Here is a 23120-nt window from a genome sequence, read left to right as displayed (position 1 = left end):
CAGAAGGGAAGCTTGCAAAGTTACTTTAGCTCAGGATAAGGCATAGTGACAATTTCCTGCTAAATGTGGAAAGTGCTACTATACCTATAAGTGAAAGCTGATTCAGCCTTGAATGTACAGCCAATATAAATGATTTTACATTGATGAAACGTGAGTAAATCCGGACTTACTTTCAGCTAAACAGTCGAGCCTTTTAGCATTCTTTTCCAGAGTTGTATGCCACTGGTTTAGCATTACGGAGCGTATGCCTGTAGCACTTAGAAGCAGCGCTGTTTCCACAGGCCTTTCCAAAGTCAGGGAGGTTGCACTGAAATGGAAAATTGCATAGAAGCATTGTATTAAGTTAATACTTAATGGGTCTTTCCTTACTGGTTGTTTGTTTAATACTTGCCAGTCATGTGCAGACATACCCAGTTGGATAAGTTTACAACTTTTGGAAGATTTGGTTTTTAGCTAAGATTTTAGGTGAATCCATGCCAGTTTCAGCTGATGGGGGTGCTGGGAGTTATAGTTAAAAGCTTTTGGGCTGCTGTAGTCTGATAAACAGATTATTGGTTGTGAGTACAAAATATAGAGTGCATAGGTGGGGGAGAGTAAGAGCATACACAGAAGATGCTGATTACCATTGGCTAAAGAGAGTGACTGGCAGCACAAACACACAAAATCACAAACAAATCACCTGTGTTTAAAATATTGGCAAAGAGAAGTAAGGAACTCTGAGACTATGGGGCACATTTACTAATCCACAAATACGAATCCCGAATGGGAAAAATCGGATTGGAAACTTTTTCGTATTTTTTGCGATTTTTTTCGGGGCAAACCTTTTCGACTGCATGATTTTGGAAGCCTCCCATAGGACTCAATGGCACTCTATAGCTCCAACCTGGCCCAAGGAAAGTCACTGAAGCTTGAATGATACTGAAGCTTGAATGAATCCATAACTTTCGTACTCAGCGCGACAGTACGATTTTTTCGTGACGGCTGCGAAAAGTTCGCGACAATTCGCGAAAAAGTCGTGACGGCGGCGAAAAAGTTGCGATAATTCGCGAAAAAGTCACGACGGCGACTAAAAAAACGTGAAAATACCGATCATTACGGAAAAAGCGCATTCGGCCGCTTTTCGGACGTTCGTGGATTAGTAAATGTACCCCTATATGTTGACTATGAAACATTTAAGATGCTAGATATATTTTATTGTGCTCCACATTTTCCAGTCTGAATCAATACACAGAAATACAAGGAAATGGTGGAAATATAGACAATTATCTATTGGTCCAGTGATAAACATGACCTGAAAACAGGATAGAAGCAAATTTAAATGACACGCCATTTCCAGTGTTTTAGCCATGGCCGAAACACAATAGGAATTATGTGTCATTTAATGTGTTTCTAATAAAACATTGTTTACTATAATAAGTCTCAAAACATTGAAAGTGATATTTTTAATGAAAACATTCCTGTAACGGAGTGTAGAAACAGATGGGGAATTATGTGTCATTTAAATATTTTTGAAAGGATTTCAAAATAATAATATTTTATGTAAGGATTTGTATTTGCATTTATTATGGGCATTGCCTTGATATGTCCTTGGTTCTCCAATAAGAACCCATATAGATGTGACTTGAAGCTGATCTAGGTGTCTTACCGTTTCTGTACATCAACCTTGGATTGCCTTGCAAAACTCTCACTTGTACGGACCAAGTCTAGAAGAATCATTAGCTGACACTCTGCAGATATTAAAAGTGATAGTTGATGAACAGCATGGCATTGTACAACGGTAAAATTCCAAATTGAGCATAGTGATTTTCCAAGTTCAATTGGTAACAATTTTACATTTAGAGATATTAAAGTTCATGTACTTCATAGTCCAAGATGTGGCCAATTCCATTAAGTAGAGCCATAGTGAGAAGATGGACAATTTAATAAGAAGTTCTGCCCACATACTCCATGACAAGCAGTTCAGCCAAATGAACAGGTTTAACAAAATAAAATTATAATCATGCGTACTGATGCCTTTATGGGCATTTTCCTTTGGACTTTGTCTAACATGAACGTTTAGAATGATGGCACGCGCTTTAGTTTGGCAAAGTGGTCTGAAGTTGGCAAAGTTTATGCACCGTGTATGTTTTCCCACTGGTGATTTACATTTTTGCCATCGGAAAACATTTTTAGGAGATTAGTCCTGTCCTAGTCCTGTATTAACAGTAACACTTTATTTCATATGGGTGATTTAATGCTATATGTTACAGGATATACAGGGTTAAATTATAATGTAACTTAGATAGTAATCTTGTTGTAACCAATTCTGCCTGCTGAATCAAACACCGTTCAATATAGGAGCTCCACCCCCTACTGTGTTTCCTGCCCATAAATTGTCTGTTGCTTCCCCCTAGAGTCCAGAATGGGGGTTACAACAATGGGATAAAATACTATTCTTTTTCAGAGGTCAGGGCCTGAAAATACCTAGGATAAGTTAGGGAGTATGTATAGGTATGGAATCCATTATCCAGGAAGCTCCGAATTATGGGAAGTCCATCTCCTATAGACTCCATTTTAATCTAATAATTCCAATTTTAAAAAATGATTTTATTTTTCTCTGTAATAATAAAACAGTACCTGTACTTGATCCCAACTAAGATAGAATTACCCCTTATTGGGGCAGAACAGCCCTATTGGGTTTATTTAATGGTTAAATGATTCCCTTTTCTCTGTAATAATAAAACAGTACCTGTACTTGATCCTAACTAAGATATAATTACCCCTTATTGGGGGCAGAACAGCCCTATTGGGTTTATTTAATGGTTAAATGATTCCCTTTTCTCTGTAATAATAAAACAGTACCTGTACTTGATCCTAACTAAGATATAATTCATCCTTTTTGGAACCAGAAACAATCATTTTGGGTTTTTTAGTAAATTTATATATAAATATATAATATATATATTTATGTATAAGTATAGAGATTCAAATTACAGAAGGATCCCTTATCCGGAAAACCCCAGGTCCCGAGCATTGTGGATAACAGGTCCTATACCTGTAATAGGAAGCACTGGGACACAACTAGGGCAATAGCTCCTTATCCACATTATTGGAATTGGAGACCACCCTACGAAATAGTAACAGTCTTTCACTAGGAGAGGCCCAGAGACCAATATTCCTCCTAGCAGTGAAATTCGGACTCTTATGGAACCATCAGCCCCACTGGATCTGTGCAACCTGGAGGAGCAATAACATTAAGGAGTATACCAGCCTGTCTGTGGCTGGGCTACACATGGATTAGTTGGTGGCACTGTTATAAACTTATGTCTTAAAATGGCACCAATATATAGTGCTAATTACTAATTAAAATTACAAGAATACCATATCCTTGACGTTTACGTACTCTTGCCTGATAAATAGACCATGTTATGGTTTATGTGTCAAAAAGGCCTGTTGCTGTAAGGTATGTATATGTTACTATATTTAGGGAAAATTAGACATGAGGAGGGATTTAGGCTAGCGCCATATGGACAATTATCTATGTAATCTAAATCTAATACAAGCTTTGCATTACCTTCTGCATCAATCTCCATACATGGGACACACAAACACTCACATATATGAACGATACCGATACCTATACTAACTGTGGATTCTAATATCACTATGGCGTATTGTTGTTAACATATTTTAATCAATTTTACAAATCAAACTAACGTTAAATAATAATATCAAAATCAGTGTAGCTGCTGCCACCTTTGAATGTTTGCTTTGCTGGTATAAGGCCTTGTGGTACAAGGTAAATTGGTGCTGGTTTATTTGGTTTTCCCCCTTAGCCTTACCTTTCAAATTTAAAGCCAAAAATTTGTCAGAAAGAATATGAGCCAAGAACCGTTCCATCCCATAAAAAAGGAACGCACTGCAGTCGGTTGTTAATTTTTCCCATTCAGCATGGCTGGAATAAAGATAATTGTTTTCACATTAACATATTTTGTAAGCAATAATAAATACGCAGAAAAGCTAGTCACTTTATCATCTTAAAGGATGGCTAAGGCTAAACAAAGATATGGATTAGAAAAGCTACACAGGACTGCAAGCCCAACTGTATTCGTGCACATTTCCCTGCAGTCAGTTGTGTTTCAAATCCCATTCATCCAAGGCACTTTGTCTGAATGCGCTCTTTGTACTTCTGTATATAAGCACTAAGCATTGCCCATTTCTTCCTGTCTCTCCATTTCCCCCATTTGCACATATATGTACATTTAGTACAATTCCTTCTCTGGAGACTCATTATACAGAAAGCTCCGATTTACAGGAAGGCATCTCCTCAAGAGTCCATTTTTAACAATGATTCTAATGATTTCTTTTTAATTTGTACTAATAATACAGTACCTGGCAAAACAATCCTATTGGGTTTTATTTTTTAAAGCAGACAATATGTGGAGATCCACAAAAAATCCCTAGATTTCAAGCATTCCAGATAAAAATCCTATTCCTGTATATAAAATAGCACATTTCTAGCTATGCTGTATTTAAGGTTTAAATGGGTTATTCACCTATGAGTTAACTTTTAGTATGATGTAGAATATACTATTCTAAGACAATTTGCAACTGGTCTTGAATTGTTTTTATTTGTGTTTTAGCTTTTTGTTCAGCAGCTCTCCAGTATGGAATTTCATCAGCTATCTGGTTGCTAGGGTTCAAATAACCTTAGCAACTAGGTAGTGATTTGAGTGAGAGACAGAAATATGAAAAGGAGAGGGTCTGAATAGAAAAATAAGTTGTAAAAAGTAACATAAAGCAATAGTAAGAGTTAAAAAAAACTAAAACAAATGAAGTCCAATTGAAAAGTTGCTTAGAACTGACCATATTATAACATTATGACATCACCCCTTTAAGGAAATACTTAAAGAAATCTTTAAGCTTTAAGAGAACACCTTAAGAGTTTTGATTTTGAAAAGAAAAATCCCAGTTTCTGAAATATGACTTCCTAATGCAGAGGCAGATATTGGCTGCAGCCCAATTAGAATGCCATTATAACAATAAATAATATTGACCTGGTTTTATTGACATAAACATGTAATTGCAGAATTCAGAAATGGGAACACACCTTGGGATATGTGAGCTGCCTATTATTCCTTCCCAGTGAGGAGTAAATTGACCATATTTTGCAAAAATCTCATTCATTTTGAAGCTTGGGCTAAAAGCCTCTGAAAGAAAGGAAATAAAGCAACAAATTATATTTCTGAGACCTCAAAGATTATGAAATTAATTTTGTCTGATTCCGTCAAACATAACATACACGCTATGTTCAATAGACCATTTATTTGTTTTGTGTTAATTGTTGAAATAAACATATTTCTGTAAAGTAATTATCATAATAACAACAAAACCTAGGTAAATATCAGCTTTATTAAGTAGCGGAGAACCATTTTTCTGAAAGATGGCATTCACATTATGTCCCAGACAGTACTAACAGGGTCGGACTGGGGGGTAGAGGGCCACATGGGGCTTCTACCTCGGGGGCCCCGGTACCCTCCAATGGCCCCCACCGCAGTCTTTCAACCCCCCCAATGCCCACACAGCACCTAAATTATCATCGGGGGAGGTGGGAGGGAGACTAGCGGGTCGGCATATCGTTCTGCGGGAATCGGATCTGGGCCCAGTCAGACCTTGAGAACTAATCTCCCCATTACAGGACCCCCACCCTGGAAGGATAAAGAACAGCTTGTTGACTTACCTGGTTCTTGTGCTTCATTGTAAGGGTCCACAATATCTGACACATACTGTTAAGAAGCTGCAGCAGTGACACAGTGTCAGAGTTACAAGATGATGCATAGGCTGTCAGTGCTGGGCTGGGATACCTAGGCCCACCATAGAACGTCATGCCAAGGGCCCACCGAGACATAAGTGCACCCACTACACCCCTCCCAACAATGTACATGAACCAGAACATATATATATACTGTATATTATATATAAGTAAGGATACATTTAAAATTATGAGTGTCCACAGGTATGCATCCTGCTGGTAAAATGCGATTGATGGATGCCTGCAATAAAGAAGGAATCAAGAATATAATGTACTGTTCAGTTTACATCCTAAAACTGTATGCCAGATTGAATATTAATCTGTATAATAAAGCAGATACAGGAGCATAGAAAATGTTTTCATAAGTATGTTTGTTTCCATACAGTTCTAATATCCTCTCATTACCAGTTTAATTTTTTTTCTACTTCTATTAACCTTGAATTTAAAAAAAAAGAAAAAAAGAAAAGTGAATTATATATAGGACAGCTCCCACTCACTTCTACATGACCTTGCAAGCTTTTATATGCCAAAGTTTTATCCCCCTCCATGACATCAGAGATGGAAGGGTCTGCCACAGGTGTATAAATAGACATAGATCCCCGGGGTGGGTTGGGATCAGGTACGGGTCAGCTCTTGACCCGCACATCACATCATTTATCAGGCTGAGCAGACTCACTGGCTCTTGCTGCACAAGGAGAGTGTAAGGAATCAAGTACATTCACGAATAGTGTGAAAAATCGAATTTTAGTGGAAAAAAAATCAGGAATTGGGGAAAAAATATAAACGTTAGTAAATCTGCCCTTGGTGATTCAGTAACACTGAATAAAAAAAGAGTTGATATCATGCTGACCACAGGACTAATATCAGTGTTAGCCCAATTCTACGACTGAAGCAGAATGTTCTCACACAGTTTGTGCCCATTCTTCTGACAAGCAGCAATAAAATGTAAGATGGCTGGCCTAGAGCAGAACAGGAGCGGGCTCGGCAGTATCACCCAGGCACCGCTATGATCTTCAGCAAATGCAAAGTAGATATACAGTTTTGCACCAGTCAATGAAATAAATCAAACCTATTAAAAGAGCTATTATCTTTTCTCATTAAAATCTTAAAGGAACAGTAACACCAAAAAATGAAAGAGCTTTAAAGTAATGATAATATTATGCACTGTTGCCCTGCACTGGTAAAACTGGTGTGTTTGCTACAGTAACACTACTATAATTTATATAATAAGCTGCTGTGTAGCCCTGGGGGCAGCCATTCAAGCTGGATAAAAGGAGAAAAGGCACAGGTTACATAGCAGATAACAGATAAGCTCTGTAGAGTACAATAGTGTTTTATCTGTTATCTGCTATGTGCCTGTGCCTTTTCTCCTTTGAATGGCTGCCTCCATGGCTACATAGCAGCTTATTTATATAAATTATAGTAGACTTTATGAAGTAAACACACAACTTTTACCAGTGCAGGGCAGCAGCACATTATATTTTAGTTACTTTTATACACTTTCATTTTTTGGTGTTACTGTTCCTTTAAGCTCTGTGAGAATACTGAGCACTGAAGTCAATGCTGTCTCTAATGCTTTACACTGTGTGTATAGGGCAATTACATTAAAACAAGTTTTCCACCATCACGCGCTGAGTGAACATGATAATCAATATGATGTTAAAACTGGCAATTACAACTCATTATATAAGTCTATAGGAAACCATTTTACTCACAGTTTTAGTGTTCTTTTTTTGCTCCATTTTTTGCCTTGGTCCCTTTGAACTCCTTCCATCACGTTTCATTTCGCCTTCTGCTGTCAATTATTGAATGAGAGGAAATAGTTATATCCCTCTTTATATATATATCTTTATATATATATATATATATAAGTACTTCCATAACTCTATTCCAACATATGAGCAAGCATTGCAATGGGCATTTATATGAATATGAATCATGATTATAGCGAGTATTTTCCATTTTGATACAGTTTCTTTTAGCCTAAACAGAGAAGTGTGGCAAGTGGTACCTGTTTGTTCCCTGTGAAGCCTGTTGAACAGTAACTGAAGTGAAAAATCTCTTGAAATGGAACTTATTCCATCCTCCTTGAACACTCCGAGTGCTTCTAATGGGAACTCCATTAAGAATGTGTCTGCCAGTAGTACAATACACTCTCCAGTATCTACTGAAGCACCTATAAAAAATCACATTACACATACAGCAATTTCATACTCTGTGTGCTACATGCATGCACATATTTTGTTTCATATTTTAGCCCACAATGTAGGGCTACAGGTTTAGTCATCTAGAGCAACCAATGAACAGGCAGCAAACATCTAATATAATATGTTAGTGTAGTGCACTTGGCCATAATGTGTAGCTGATATATTATATGGGGGTAACTATCTGCCAGTACCACAAAGCTATTTCAGGTGGCCAGATGAATGTCTGTATATACAGTACGTACTTGATGTGGTTGTTGGTTTCTCCTCTTTGTCTCTTGACTTAGCCCTAACAGATCCAGCAGGGGAAAGCACTGGAGATGGCTGCCTAAAAATATGAAATAAAATATAAACTAAATACGCAACATACAGAGGTATGACAAATCACATTTATTATGAGCAAAATTAAATCTATAATAAGACATGGTCCTGTTGCCATGAGTGCAGGGTGAATTCAGCTACAGGTATGGGACCGATTATCCAGAATGCTCGGGACCTGGGGTTTTCCGGATAAGGGGTCTTTCGGTAATTCAGATCTCCTACCTTAAATCTACTAAGAAAATTATTTAAACAGTATTTAAACCCAATAGTATTGTTTTGGCTCTAATAAAGATTAATTATATCTTATTTGGGATCAAGAACAAGGTACTGTTTTATTATTACAGAGAAAAAGGAAATCAGTTTTAAAAATGTGAATTATTTGATTAAAATGGAGTCTATGGGAGATGGGCTTTCCGTAATTTGGAACTTTCTGGATAATGGGTTTCCAGATAAGAGGTCCGATACCTGTATTAAGGCATTCCACAATATTTTGCCTTTTTTATGGTTTTGAAATATAAAATGCCATTTGGTCATTAGGCTTACTGGCCAAAGCAACAGGCCTTTACTTACATGTTGGATTGACACATGAATAATACATTAAACAATAACAATTTGACTACAGTAACAAACTTGTCTCAAAATCATTCTGCCTATCAGATTTCTTGATTTATTGGATCTAGTAACTTTACTGATGGAAGTTATAAATTGAGAATAGTGCCGAGGGCACAAAGGAGACCGTAAAAACAAAACAAATGAAGATATAGTATAGTATAGTATAGTATAGTATAGTATAGTATAGTATAGTATAGTGTTTTATGTAAAACCAGACCTGCCAAGTCTCTCCAGGTGGAAAGGGATGTTACTTTTTAATAATAAGCCTAAACAAGCAGTGTATTTACAAAGGTAACATACTTCAGTGGGTAGCAGATTATATAGATATATAACACAGTTGAACAAAACGAGGACTTTTAAGACTCAGATCCATTTTATATAAAAAGATCAGAAATCATACCGAATACAAGTCAACTCCAGGCTGTGCAGGACAGGATTCAGGTAATCTTCCAATGCATTCACAATGTCATGAAACGCTGAAGCTGTTTCCTTTTCACAGTCATCCTCTGTGCTACACGCTTTTATCTGTAGGGGATTATCATTTTATAAGAACTGACAGTGGCGCTGCCTCCTAGAAGTATCACAACTCAAATGGAACTGACAAACAAAAAAGCTGTTTGTTCTCTAATCAAACGCTCCTTTGGCTGTATCAGATATGTGGCGTTCTACATTTTGGTCGGGTGCATCACTGGGCATTTTTTTGTAAGCTAACAGGATCTGCTTTTGCCTCCACTTCCCTCGCCTAAATAGAACACTTTTTACAGAAGCTGGTAGGACTGTGCGCTATATCTGCAGAAGCACACAGTCCTACTGTAAAGAGAGTTCCATGATAATGGATCTATGATAATTAACTCCCGTCCCCAGTCTTACATCATTTACGACATGAGCATGAAAGTGGTAGATAATATGGCTCATTTACAAGTGCACTGGGTGCAAATTCTGACACAAGTCTCCAAGTTTTTTACTCAGTGTTTTTCCCTTAATTCCAGTGCAATTGCAGGTGTAATAGTGACTTGTCTCCAACACAATTGTGGCCGATGCACAAAGAGATTCAATTCAGCATTTTGATAAATAAGCCTACTATATAGTAACTGTCTATGGCATCTTACAGCAGCCCCTCACAGATTGATAGCCTGGATCTGGGTACAAGTAAGCTGTGCATACTGATGATGTGTGGACCCTGCTACCTCTCCAGGGTTCCCCGGGATCAATGAGCACATTTGCCCATGATTCAGAACAGGAGGCGGGATGGATGCAACTATGTAGACATGCAGAGAAAAGCTTTGGACGTAAGTTTCTTTAATAAATTATCTCAATTCATGCATCCATTTTTGTACAATCAAAGCTGTGGTTGTAGCTGTAAATAAGCCTTAATGGTTTTTAAAGGATAAGTAAGCCTTTTATTTTATAATCATCCCCTAAAATTACTCTAAACAGTTCCCATAATAACATGACTCTCTTCCTACATTCAGATTTATTTTGTTTCTCTATTACAAGCAGCTCAACTGCAGCTATTTTACTGACTTCCTTGTCTAGCATGACGCCCTGCCCCCTTTAGCTTTGAGGGACTCCTCACTGCAACTATGAAGGTGCCTACTGGGCATGCTCATTGCCTCTGCTCCAATTAAAATCAATCAGGCATTTGCAACCTCTTTCAGGTCATTATAGTCAAAGAGAGAGAAGGAGGGCTCAGAAAGCAGAAGGGGACGGAGCTTTAAGCTAGACAAGGAAGTCAGTAAAAGAGCTGTAGTTCATCTGCATGCTGGGAGAAAGATATGTTATTCTGGGGACTGTTCAAAGTACTTTTAGGGGATTTTAAAATAAATGGCTTACACAAAATACATTTGGCTTAGACAGAGAGAATGATATGTTATGCTGGGAGCTGAATAGACTAATTTTATATATCTAAAAAAGGTTTACTTATCCTTTAATAGACACAGCATTAACAGAAACAACACTTTACAATTTCTTAACAGAAAGGCATGCTGAACTGCAATAGTTTTACGACTGGTCCCACTAAATCATTTTTTAAAAGGCCCCATAAAAAGAACAAAATGTTAAAACTGAGATTCTACTCCAAACTACACAAAGTTTTCAACAAAATGTTTTCCTTTTTAAGTCACAATATTTAAAAAAAAAATCCTGGAAAAGTAAAAAAAAAAAAATCTTTCTGCAACCTAAAAGGGTATACAAGAAAGCAACAACAGATATAAAATGCAGTGTCAACAGAACATTAACCAGAAGGAGAAATCAATATGTGTAAAGAGGAAATTACCATTTCTGGGTCCTTGTTGGCTCCTTTAATTTGTTCAAACAAGTCCCGTTGCCTGTGCGAGCTTTGCTGGTTTTCCTTTTTAAGGAGACTCTGCATCATATCTTGCTTAAACAGCTCCATTTTCGCGGCCAAGTTCAAGAACTTCTGAGAGCTGACAGCGCATCGAACAACTTTTGCTTGTACTGTACAAATTGTTCAGAAGGTACACATAAACAATTCCGATTTATGTTAGAGAACTGGATAATTAGTAAATACAGTTTAGGCTGGCAGAAATCACATAATAGATAACATTCTGGCCCTTTGTAGCGGTGACAGCGCAAGATGGAAACTTGCCTTTTTGCTGCGGTTGTTGGTTTGTTTTTCCTTTTGGCCCAGGGTTTGCTTTAGGTTTTTCAAGAACAGCACCATATAGAAAGGATCTGCTCAAAACATAAATCACATTAAAACAGAAGATCAAAATGCCGCACCATGTACAGTATATTACAAAATAACCAGACGTAGGCAGATTTTCCATCATGCTATGTATATACAGTAGTAACAGGCATGTTTCTCTCAAGCACATTGCTCCACTGCTAATGGAGAACTGCAATAGAATGCTGTTTATGTCCATCAGTGCCAGAGGTACAGGTCACAACAGGGCTGGCCTCCCTTTGACACTGTGCACCTCACGTGAGATCCACAGCCATTCCCCTCAGCCAAATTGCTGCGTGAATGAGCACTAAAGCACTTGCCTAGGGTAATCCCCTTCAGACGTCCATTCTATCCTCCTTCAAGTTTTCATGTGAACCTGATTCACTGGTCAATACCTATGAATCCAATCTATCCACTACTATTGACTCCAGTGCCCCCTTACAAACACAGAGCAGTGTGTTCATAGGCACTGCCCCTTACTAAACTCTCAAACATGATACTTGCACTCCTGTACAAGATCTGTAGGGCACACAATAAAAATCCAATTGTGCAAAGGATAACTCTCCACTACGAATGTTTCATGTCTTGCCTCAATTCTATCCTTTCCACAATACTTGTCGCTCACTAACAGAATCACCCATCTTTCTACATTATCTTTGGGACTTGCCAACATATCCAAAAACAAAGAAGGTTCCATCCAAATACAGATCACTGTTCCTAAAGCCATCCTTCTATGATTCCCTTTCCCTTGATCTTGTATGAGTCTGAATTCTCTCAGATGTTCCTGTCTTGCCACTTACAACTTGCTCCATTTATCATATGCTTTGTTTACTATTTAATCCTATATATATTTCAGCTCCTAAACATAAGAATTTAATTACTTTCTAGCTTTTGGAACTTTCCCATCTTCATTAAAAAAGGCCTATTAAAAAGTATCAATGGATCCATCCTATCCCTATTTTACTTCTATTGCTAGCTTTGAAAGGATAAGTAAGCCTTTTATTTTAAAGAATAAGTAAACATTTTTTTTCTATCAGTAAAATTACTCTAAACAGCCTCCAGAATTACCTACCTTTGTCCCAGCATTCTCTCTGACCTAGTTCCTCAGTTAGAAGTTAATCATTTTTCTTTGCTTCCTTGTGCAAAGTGAAGCCACGCCCCCACTTCCTCTTCAGTTCTCTCTTCAATTCGACTACCTGTAGTCGACCTGGAGAGCCTTCTGGGCATGCCTGGAGGCAGCAGGAGCCAGTCTGTGCATTAGCAGGGTTTGTTTTTTTTGATGAGAGACTTGAACAGGAAGTTGGGGCGGGGATTCACCAGCCCGGGGTCGCTGTAGCGAGCGCTTCCTCCTTCCTTCTGCCGGCAATTTCCCGGGACAGGTGCATGCGCAGTAGAGTGAAAAGCTGACTTTATAGTTTAAGTTCAGCTTTTTCACTCTACTGCGCATGCGCACGCAGGGAACCAGGAAGGAGGAAGCGCTACAGGTACCCCAGGCTGGTGCTGTTCTCTCTATACAGGGGCATCAGCCCGGGGTAAAAGGTAAGCGATTAAAGTCACTTGGGGGTGCCTAACATTTTGGCACCCCCAAGTGACTTAGCATTTCCTGCTCCTTTAAGCAGCAAAAGCACAAATAATATGTTCATAAATCCTTTAAATTGGGCAACCCTTGTAAAGCCACTTGTCTCTCCAACAGTTTTTCTAATCTTCCTCGATGCTTCCCTCAAGCCTTAGTAGCCTGCTGTGCTAAGCCTCTATGATTATACCTGTACCAAAGAACTCTAATATTACGGGCCTCAATGACTACAGACCCATTGCACGAACACCAATTACTATGAAGCGCCTGGAAAAATGTTTTTCAAAGGTATAAATCCCATTATTCCCAACTCTCTGAATCCACTCCAATTTCATTTCCTTAGAAGACTGAAGCGATGTGGAGTCTACAAGACGGAACAAATTACTTTTTATAAAGCATTTTAACTGGCAACATCTTATTGTAGTATGGCAGCATCACACAACAGGAAGAAATCTCTCTCCAAAGAGTGGTAAAAACTGCTGAACGGATCATAACTTCCACACTTCCATCGTTATCTGATCTAGACACTGCCAGATGTAAGAACAAAATCAAAGCCATTACTAGCGATCTGAGTCATCCAGGACATGAACTGTTCATCTGGTATAAGCGCAACTATTCTCTTGGGTACAAAAGGCCTGAAACATAAAAACTGGGAGTAATAGACTATTTAACAGCTTCTTCCCAAAGGCAATCGGACAAATTGCAAACGAGCCCAGGTGATAGGAAACAACCACTCATCTTACCTCATAAACTCTCTGCATTGTTCATATATTCTAATATATATGTACTCACTGCACTCTACTATTATTGTACTCTGGACTCACAGCACTTTATTGTTGTACTTTGTAACTGTGTATTACATTGTAAAAATCTAAATGTGTCTTACTGCACAAAAATTCCTATGAAGTTTTTAGTAAAAATGGCATTAAATTCCTACTTAATTTTGATAATAAACATTCTCTTTGCCTAACAACTGTGAAAATAATTCAAAGTTGCCATTATATATATATATATATTGCCAATATATTAACAATTTCTGGAAAATGCTCTATATGAATGCTATGTCCCACTGATTCATATAGGATATTTACAGATAGAGAAACGGGATCATTCATATGCAGGGGTTCAGAAGAATACAGGTGAATATGATAAATACTGACTCTCTCATGAGACCACCGGAGAGGTCACTGAATAGTTTATGATCTATCTTATGAAGTAAAGAAAATAGCAAGATGGAGGAAAAGTAATGCAAAATGATATTAATGCTTAAAGAAAGGAAAAGGAAAACGAGACTGTAGGATATTAGAGGTTGTGTATTTTAGAGATGTGGCAAAAATAGGGACACACAATAGATGAATAGTGTAGAGAATACATATATATTCACAGAGGCAAAGGAATGTAGTGTTATAAAATAGAGAGCGCATAATTTTGTCATTTATTCAGTTGGATATAAAAAAATTATAGGATTAGATATAATGATACTGAAAGACCAAACAGGTTGCAATATTTCAGTCTGGCAAGGATTAGGGTCTTGAGTTGGGAAGGAGGCCCATTTATCAACATTCTGGTTGTAGTACAGGTATAGGACCCGTTATCCAGAATGCTCGGGACCTGGGGTATTCCGGATAAGGGGTCTTTCCGTAATTTGGACCTCCTACCTTAAGTCTACTAAAAAAATTATTTAAACAGTAATTAAACCCAATAGGATTGTTTTGGCTCCAAGGATTAATGACAAGGTCCAAGGTACAGTTTAATTAATACAGAGAAAAAGGAAATCATTTTTAAAAATTAGAATTATTTGCTTATAATGGAGTCTATGGGAGATGGCCTTTCCGGAATTTGGAACTTTCTGGATAACGGGTTTCCGGATAAAAAACTAATTTCCATTAAAACCACGAATGTCTAGGACAGCTCCCATTGACTTTTACATGACCTACACAGCTTTTAGATGGCATGGTTTTGTCCTTTTTAGGACACCTTTTAGTGTGATTTTAAAATCCATGATTTTTAGCACTGAAAACCATGATTCGTGAAAACAAAAAAAAAAATACAAATGTTAGTAAATGGGCCCCTATGACTTGGAAAGATAAAGGTCTGTAAAAAAAAGTAACATGTTTCAAAGACTAATTCCGGCATATCATGCAAGAGTTTTAATTTCTTCTCATTTGATAAACACTGTTCTGACTTCCAGGCAATGCTTTCATGAATTGAGACATTTATTAATGCAGATGTACCTTTTTAGACTGCTTTGAGCAGTTATTATTATTATTAACATTTATTTATAAAGTGCCAACATATTCCGCAGCGCTGTACAATAAGTGGGTTACATACATTGGACGTACAGAGTAACATATAAAGCAATCAGTAACCGATACAAGAGTTGAAGAGAGCCCTGCCCAAAAGAGCTAGTTGGACACCATCCTATTCCAGTATTATGTTAGTGCTACAGTACATGCAAGTTGCAATGAGGATTAACACATTGGGAAACTCTTTCCATAAATCTATAAATCCGATCACCGCTTCTGCTCACTAAAATTTTTGATGTGTAGTAAACAACATATATGTTCAAAATACCCCCCTCAATTACATACCTGTCCTCTGAATGTTGCAGCACAATGACAGTGAAATTTGAAGGTAGCTCATTAAATATCTTAAAGAACTGCATGTTAATATGAAGATTTTCCCAAACCTGGAAAAAAAAAACAACAGTACAATTATAAATATAGCAAAGAAATGATAATACTCGGTTTTGTTTTGGATACACAGGTATGGGATCCGTAATTCGGAAATCCGTTACCCAGAAAGTTTAAAAATACATATACAATCCCATAGACTCAGCTTTTATGAAATAATTAAAATTTTGAAAACCTATTTCCCTTTTCTCTGTAATAATAAAACAGTACCTGTACTTGATCCCAACTAAGATATAATTACCCCTTATTGGGGGCAGAACAGCCCTATTGGGTTTATTTAATGGTTAAATGATTCCCTTTTCTCTGTAATAATAAAACAGTACCTGTACTTGATCCCAACTAAGATATAATTACCCCTTATTGGGGGCAGAACAGCCCTATTGGGTTTATTTAATGGTTAAATGATTCCTTTTTCTCTGTAATAATAAAACAGGACCTTGTACTTGATCCCAACTAAGATATAATTACCCCTTATTGGGGGCAGAACAGCCCTATTGGGTTTATTTAATGGTTAAATGATTCCTTTTTCTCTGTAATAATAAAACAGTACCTATACTTGATCCCAACTGAGATATAATTAATCCTTATTGGAGCCAAAACAATCCTATTGGGTTTTATTGAGTGTTGAAATAATATTTTTCGTTATAGAGATCCAAATCCAGAAAACCCCAGGTACTAAACATTCTGGATAACAGGTCCCATTCCTGTATCAGGTTTGGAAAAGTAATAGTGCTACGTATGTTTAACTCAGTGGGGATATTTACCAAAACTTGAACTGGTATATCCTGAAAGATTTCCAGCAAGTTATTTTCATTAATTACTTTTTCTCGGGAAACTGGAAATGTTTCCCTGACATTCAGGAGATTTATGAAAGCAGATAAATGTGTCAGTACATCAGTATATGTTAGAAGAGGTGAACCCCATTTTGCTCTATGGGAACTCTAACAACCCAATGAATTGATAATTCTGGAACACAATGCCTTGTTAACAGGATGATTATCAATTAAAAACATATGTAACAGAACCAAGGACTAGTCTTCAATAGGCAAAATGGATATGTTTGTTGCCTGTCAATATAAACTGTATATTTAACATTTAAAATATATTGATGGATGCACATCAGTCAGCTATAGCTTGCTTGCACTGTGACTCCCTAACTGCTTCCTTCTAACAATTCTCATCAAAGTGGAAACATTTTTCTGTGCAAGACATTCTTACAGCGGCAGATAAAGCAAAGACTTGAATCACTGCAGATATTCAGAACCAGATGCTACAGGGATCCCCTCTGAGTTTTAGAACCAGCGGCACATTCCATCTTGTTTTATGGCATATTTATACAAGAATGTTCCATTATCAACATGTTAAGAACCTAAGCACATAAATGGACTGGTTTAGGAAACAAAGGCTGTGAATTATTGAAATGAGGGGCATATTAATCAAACTGTGAAATGAAAGAGAAAAAGTTACATTTTCCTTTTACACACATTTTGCCAATTAATCAAACAGTAAAAAAAAAGGCAGAAAGTCATGTCTATTTCTTGGCATTTTTGTTAGCGCCATAAAATGCTGACATACTTCATTATATACGTATATATTTCAGCTATTAAGGAAGTTGTGAAATGTCAATGCAATAGAAATTAAGTGGACCTGTCAACAAAATGTCTTCATCACCTCTGAGCAGGTGTAAACCATCACTGTCTATGGCCTACTTCTGTTTTGTATAAGCAACATACTTTTTGGCCTGACATTTTGGACATTCCTACAGAGAAAAAAACTTTGCCTGCATTTCTCCTAAAAATGAAATAACATTTTGCAGACATATCACTGAAACATTTCATTCCGTTTCCATTACACCAAAGATGTTGGTAGATTGATAGAGAGGTCATTTCACCTCTGGGGGAACATGAGAAGAGATGCAAACCAAGAAAGTCCTTATCTTACATGTTCTTAAATGTTCATATTTGATTTAAGGTAAGAAAAGATATTTTGACAGGAATCTGAAGGCAAAGTTGGGTAATGTATAAGTGGAAATACTAACTGTAGAGGTAGCTGAAAGCCGGTTCTCGATACTTCTCTGCAAAGTACTCATGGTGTTGCCTCTCTTTTGAAGAAGTTGCTGTAGGTTCAGTAAAGCTGCAAACTGGGAGTTACTGGTATTATGAGTCGCCATAGACAACATGTTTTTCATAATTATAGAAGTTGCAGAACTCTGTGAAATTGAAAACAAACAGGAAGACAAGGTGTGTATAAAGGCATAGCAGCACAAAGAACAGATTCTCAAACACAAATCCAGGGGGGAGGGGGGGACCCTACTGTATTGCTTATAGATGCAATATTTTATTCAGTACAAATTACTTTCATGCTTCATGTTATCCAGGCAAATGAAAACAAAATCAGATATTAAAATGTATTTATTGATCAAGCCTATTTATCAAGATTCTTGGTTTTAGACCATTTATGGTTTTCGAGTTTTTTGAAACCACTACTAAATTAATTTCCACTAAAACCACAAAGTGATTTATTAAAACAGGCTTTAAAAAAAGCAGAAAAAATGGAAAAAAGATCCTCCAATAGTAAAGAGGACACCTGCCATTGACTTTTACATGACCACAACAACTTTCAGATGCTGTATTTTTCTTTCATATTTCTCTGTTTTAATGCATAATAAATGGCGGAAAAAAACATATTGTACATAAAAATGTTTATTTGTCACAAAAAAACACGAATCATGAAAAAAAGAAATACAAATGTTAGTTAATGCCCCCTATAGTTTTGAGAGGATTACAGCAATTCATATTTATATCCACAGGTATTTTGACTAAAGTGTAACAACTATTTAAAAAGACCTACAAATGGTTTTTAAAATATATTTTTATAAATAGAGCTTAGCAAAGTCATAAGTTATTTTTAGAGTTCAGTCTCAATCACAGTCATGGAGCAGAGGCAATCTTAGCGGCTGATTTTTTAGCATTCGAATTTGTACCTTTTCAGTGATTCTAATTTTTTGCACCCGCATTTGAATTATTTTTCTAGAACTTAAATGTTGGATATTTATAAAGTGCAAAGAAAATTAAAAAACTCAGATGTAAAACTTCGGCATCTAAAAGCTTGTGAGTTTATGTAGAAGTCGATGGGAGTTCACAAAATTTATGAGGTTTTTTTTAATTCAAGTTTTCAAGATCTTGGAATATTTTAGCACTTTTTGTGAGTTTGTATATTCATTGAAAATAAAGAGAAGAATACGAATTTGATGCATTTTTGTTCTTTTGAATGGTTTCGTTTGATTGAGTTCTATATTTTAATTTTTTAACAAAAATGGAAGCATTCAAGCTTGGTAAAATTATGGGTTTATTCGAATTGAAAGAAACCTCTAAAATCCACAAATTTGAAAACAGATAAATACAGGGAGTATTTTCAGTACAGCACTTTAAAGGTGAAGACACACAGAGCTACTTTTAGCAGCTACTTGTCACGGCTACTAAAATAGACAATGCTGATCATTTACTGATAACTGTCTCTACATGTGTTTTACCAGAGGCAATTCCCAGTATTGTCTATGGCAGGGTATTTTCTGAAGTTTAGTAGCCGTAAAAAAGTAGCTGCTACTAGTAGCCCAGTGTATCTTCACCCTAAAGCAGTGGCTCCCAAACTCTTTGGCTGGCTCCCCAGTGGGGCTTGGAGAAGTTGCATGGGGGCTCAACCTGAAGGCCAGTTAAGGTAAGGATTGCTTACCTAGATTACCTGAAAGCCTAGTTTGAAGGTCATTTACAGTGAGATTCAGTGGAAATATGTATTTGCTGTCCAAGATATTTTTGAAACTATGGTTAAATTAGTATTGTACCTGTATTTTCCTATTGCAGTTCCCATTTCATAAGATTAGGGGTGCACTGACCAACGGAGACCTTTAAAGGGGGCTCTGAATAAGGAGTGTACCTACAAATGGGCTTGAATGAAAAGACTGAACATCCACCGCTTCAGTGTATTCATTTGCAACTCCAAAATCTATTTTAAGAGTTCTACAACAATTGTTAATAGATGTTACACCTGATCCAGACAAATATGTAATACCTGGTGGAGAGCTAAGAACTGTCCAGCTGAAACCGGATCAAAGACCCCAAGGCATGAGCAAAGCTGAAGACTTGCTGCCGACAGTGTACTCAGGAGATTGTTATTCATTGAAACATTAAGAGATTGCAGCAATATTTCAGTAGCCTGGGTAAGGAACATCTGGGCAGCAGCCCTTTTTTGCTAAAAGTAAAAACAAACATTGCAAATTTACTGACAACATTCATGCCAACAGTTACATAGAACCGCAGCACACAGAGCCATCCTGTTAAAAAGGTTGTTTACAATGCTGCATACAAATTCATATAATAATAATGATCAGGAAATGTAGTAAGCCCCTGTTTAGTTTGTTTAGCTTTGATGAAATGTTTTAATTCATTATTCTTGACAGTCAGTAAAATATTGATATATTAGGAAAACAGCTTTTTTTAACCTGCTTCACCCCATGGTTTTATTCATTGGGGTCAAATATGTATAAGCTATGAGCCTTGAAGCAAAGGCATAGGAAGTCGGAAATGTACATTTTTCTAAGAAACTCGCCGAGCAGATGGGTGCATTGGATTTATGGTCAAGGGGCGCTTTGCTCCTCCCTGATTGTAGCGTAGGTCAAGTATAATATATTTATAACAGTAAGTCGATACTTCCCCCCTTCACCCCACCCTATCCATGTAGTTTAAATACATATCTTGAGAAATCATGGGCTTATACCTCTGTGGTCATTGGGTTAAGGAAAGAGAACAGTTCCATTGTATACCAACAAAAAACTTTCTTAAAGGGGACCTGTCACCCACACATTAAAGCCATATAATAAAAGTCCTTTGCAAATTAAATATGTAACCCAAACTCTTTTTTATTAAAACATTCAAATCTGTATTAAATGTATCTACAAATCTGAGCTGCCAATCATATACTGCCTGCCCTGCCTCTGTGCATCAGCCAATGACTATCTCAGATTTGTAATTACCATCACTTTCACTTTCCAGAATGCTTGGGACCTGTGGCTTTTCAGATCATTCCATAATTTGCATCCCCTTACCTTAAGCCTACTAAAAATTCATTTAAACATTAAATAAACCCAATAGGATTACTTTGCCTCCAGTAAGGATTCATTATATCTTAGTTGGAATTATGTACAAGGTACTGTTTTATTATTACGGAGAAAAAAGAAAAACATTTCTTAAAAGACTGAATTATTCGATTAAAATGGAGTCCAGAGGACATGGCCTTCCTGTAATTCAGAGAAACAGGTATCCAGATAACAGATCCTATGCCTGTACACATTAATTTTAGGTTGTCTTTCCATACAAGGCATATTATGCATGCACTCTTCTGAATATTAAAGAAAAGGATCACATTCAACAGATGAAATGTAACATTCACATAAAATAAGTTGTGTTTTTCTACATTCCGGACCTGTGCTATTTAAGTTGCTAAAAAAACAGCCATATAACTAAAATATGGCACAGTCCAGTTTGTGGAAGTGATATAAATTTAAAAACAGACATATTTACTACATACCTAACAATAAATGTTACATACAAAAATACCTTTAGCTCAGCAGCCTTTTTAACCTGTTGCTCCTCAGTAGGCTGCTTACAATCACTGCAGTCTTGCATTGCTGAATATATGTTACTAGCAGCCTGCAAACGAACACAATGTACAAAGGCTTACAATAAATTCATATGGCACTAGAATATTCTTCTTATGCACTTAAAAGATTAGCTTGCAGTCATATATTATCTGAACTAGCCGAGAAAGCCAATTGAACATTTATCAGTAGGCAGTTGATGTTAGGAACACAAAAATAATTTACAAATATGGTATGTGTATGGGATCTGTTATTCAAAGACTTTGTGTAATTTGGATATTTGTACTTTAGGTCTAATAAATCAGGATTAATTATATCTTAGTTGGGATCAAGTACAAGGTACTGTTTTATTATTACAGAGAAAAGGGAATCATTTAACCATTAAATAAACCCAATAGGGCTGTTCTGCCCCAATAAGGGGTAATTATATCTTAGTTGGGATCAAGTACAAGGTGCTGTTTTATTATTACAGAGAAAAGGGAATAATTTAACCATGAAATAAACCCAATAGGGCTGTTCTGCCCCCAATAAGGGGTAATTATATCTTAGTTGGGATCAAGTACAGGTACTGTTTTATTATTACAGAGAAAAAGAATTCACTCCCAGATTTCCTTTTGTTTGCTTTTGTCTGTATGAGGCAGTCTCCTCAACCTAATTTATTTGTTTGTAGAACCACATGGTGACTCTACCTAAGCTGATCAGAAAACCCTACACTACACTGATGAGCCCCCAAGAAGGGCAAAACCGGTCTGTAGTTGGGAATCTGATCAGCTATTGTCCTGGCTTCAGCTTCAAACCCAGTGGGTGAGCTGTAGCCTATAGGATAAACCCATGTAAATGGGATTTTTTTAAGAGTTTGGAATTCACTCCCAGAAATCCTTTTGTTTACAGAGAAAAAGGAAATCGTTTTTAAAGATCTAAATTATTTAATTAAAATGGAGTCTATGGTTTTCCCATAATTCAGAGCATTTTGCAAACTAGTTTCAAGGTAATGGATCCCATACCGGGACTATCAATGTAGGGCAGTAATGTGCTGATCGTTACATGCCAAAACCTATGGATAATAATAGCAAAATTAATTAAAACAGAAGCCAATAAATCTTCACAGCGTAGTAAGATCATAATACCAGGGGCTTTGTGGGACCACGAGCCCTGTGCCTATACCCCAGGTCATTTACTCACAGCCCCAAGTTTTGGAAGCTGCCAGCATTTACACTGGCCTTGTTGGCAGAGTGCATAATGTACTGTAGATAAGTTCCCTTTGTAACCATAGGGAGAATTGCTTGAGTCCTATCTTTATTATATACAGTATGTGAATATATTTTATACATATATGTAAATGTATTATAGATATGTATGTCACTGTATATTTTGAATGGACTGTTTTATTAATGAATCCTTCTAACCAAGAATACTTATGCACATATGAATATGAGAATAAATATGCATAATTACATAACTGTAACTCTGTGCAACACGTGGGGGATGAACACTAGCCTCATTACTAAAGCATAACGCATGTTAGGGGCCTGTGTCTGGGCCTTTTAAAAAGCAATCAACAGGACTGAATGATACCAACCACAAAGG

At 36.9% G+C, this 23120-nt stretch overlaps 1 protein-coding gene across 2 annotated transcripts in view; it reads right to left on the bottom strand.

Moving 5' to 3' along the window:
* The window catches only part of cfap46 (cilia and flagella associated protein 46), a 107675-nt gene that overhangs the window by 5022 nt on the left and 79533 nt on the right, over positions 1-23120 (bottom strand). Inside the window, exons 43-58 of one of the 2 annotated variants that reach the window (XM_031905960.1) lie at positions 21493-21585; positions 19949-20128; positions 17919-18089; positions 15779-15876; positions 11537-11622; positions 11204-11385; positions 9329-9453; positions 8241-8323; positions 7803-7967; positions 7507-7586; positions 5972-6032; positions 5720-5755; positions 5090-5189; positions 3822-3934; positions 1646-1727; positions 171-307 (exon numbers count right to left, since the gene is read on the bottom strand). In XM_031905960.1, coding sequence (XP_031761820.1) covers positions 171-307; positions 1646-1727; positions 3822-3934; positions 5090-5189; positions 5720-5755; positions 5972-6032; positions 7507-7586; positions 7803-7967; positions 8241-8323; positions 9329-9453; positions 11204-11385; positions 11537-11622; positions 15779-15876; positions 17919-18089; positions 19949-20128; positions 21493-21585 — 1792 coding nt within the window. The remainder of the gene's footprint in view (positions 1-170; positions 308-1645; positions 1728-3821; positions 3935-5089; positions 5190-5719; positions 5756-5971; positions 6033-7506; positions 7587-7802; positions 7968-8240; positions 8324-9328; positions 9454-11203; positions 11386-11536; positions 11623-15778; positions 15877-17918; positions 18090-19948; positions 20129-21492; positions 21586-23120) is intronic. The other variant, XM_031905961.1, reaches the window with a different exon arrangement.

Source organism: Xenopus tropicalis, chromosome 7 (assembly GCF_000004195.4).
Source record: "Xenopus tropicalis strain Nigerian chromosome 7, UCB_Xtro_10.0, whole genome shotgun sequence".
Classification (NCBI taxonomy): Eukaryota; Metazoa; Chordata; class Amphibia; order Anura; family Pipidae; genus Xenopus; species Xenopus tropicalis.
The sequence above is the reverse complement of the archived record's forward strand: the minus strand, read 5'-3'. Positions and strand labels throughout refer to the sequence as shown.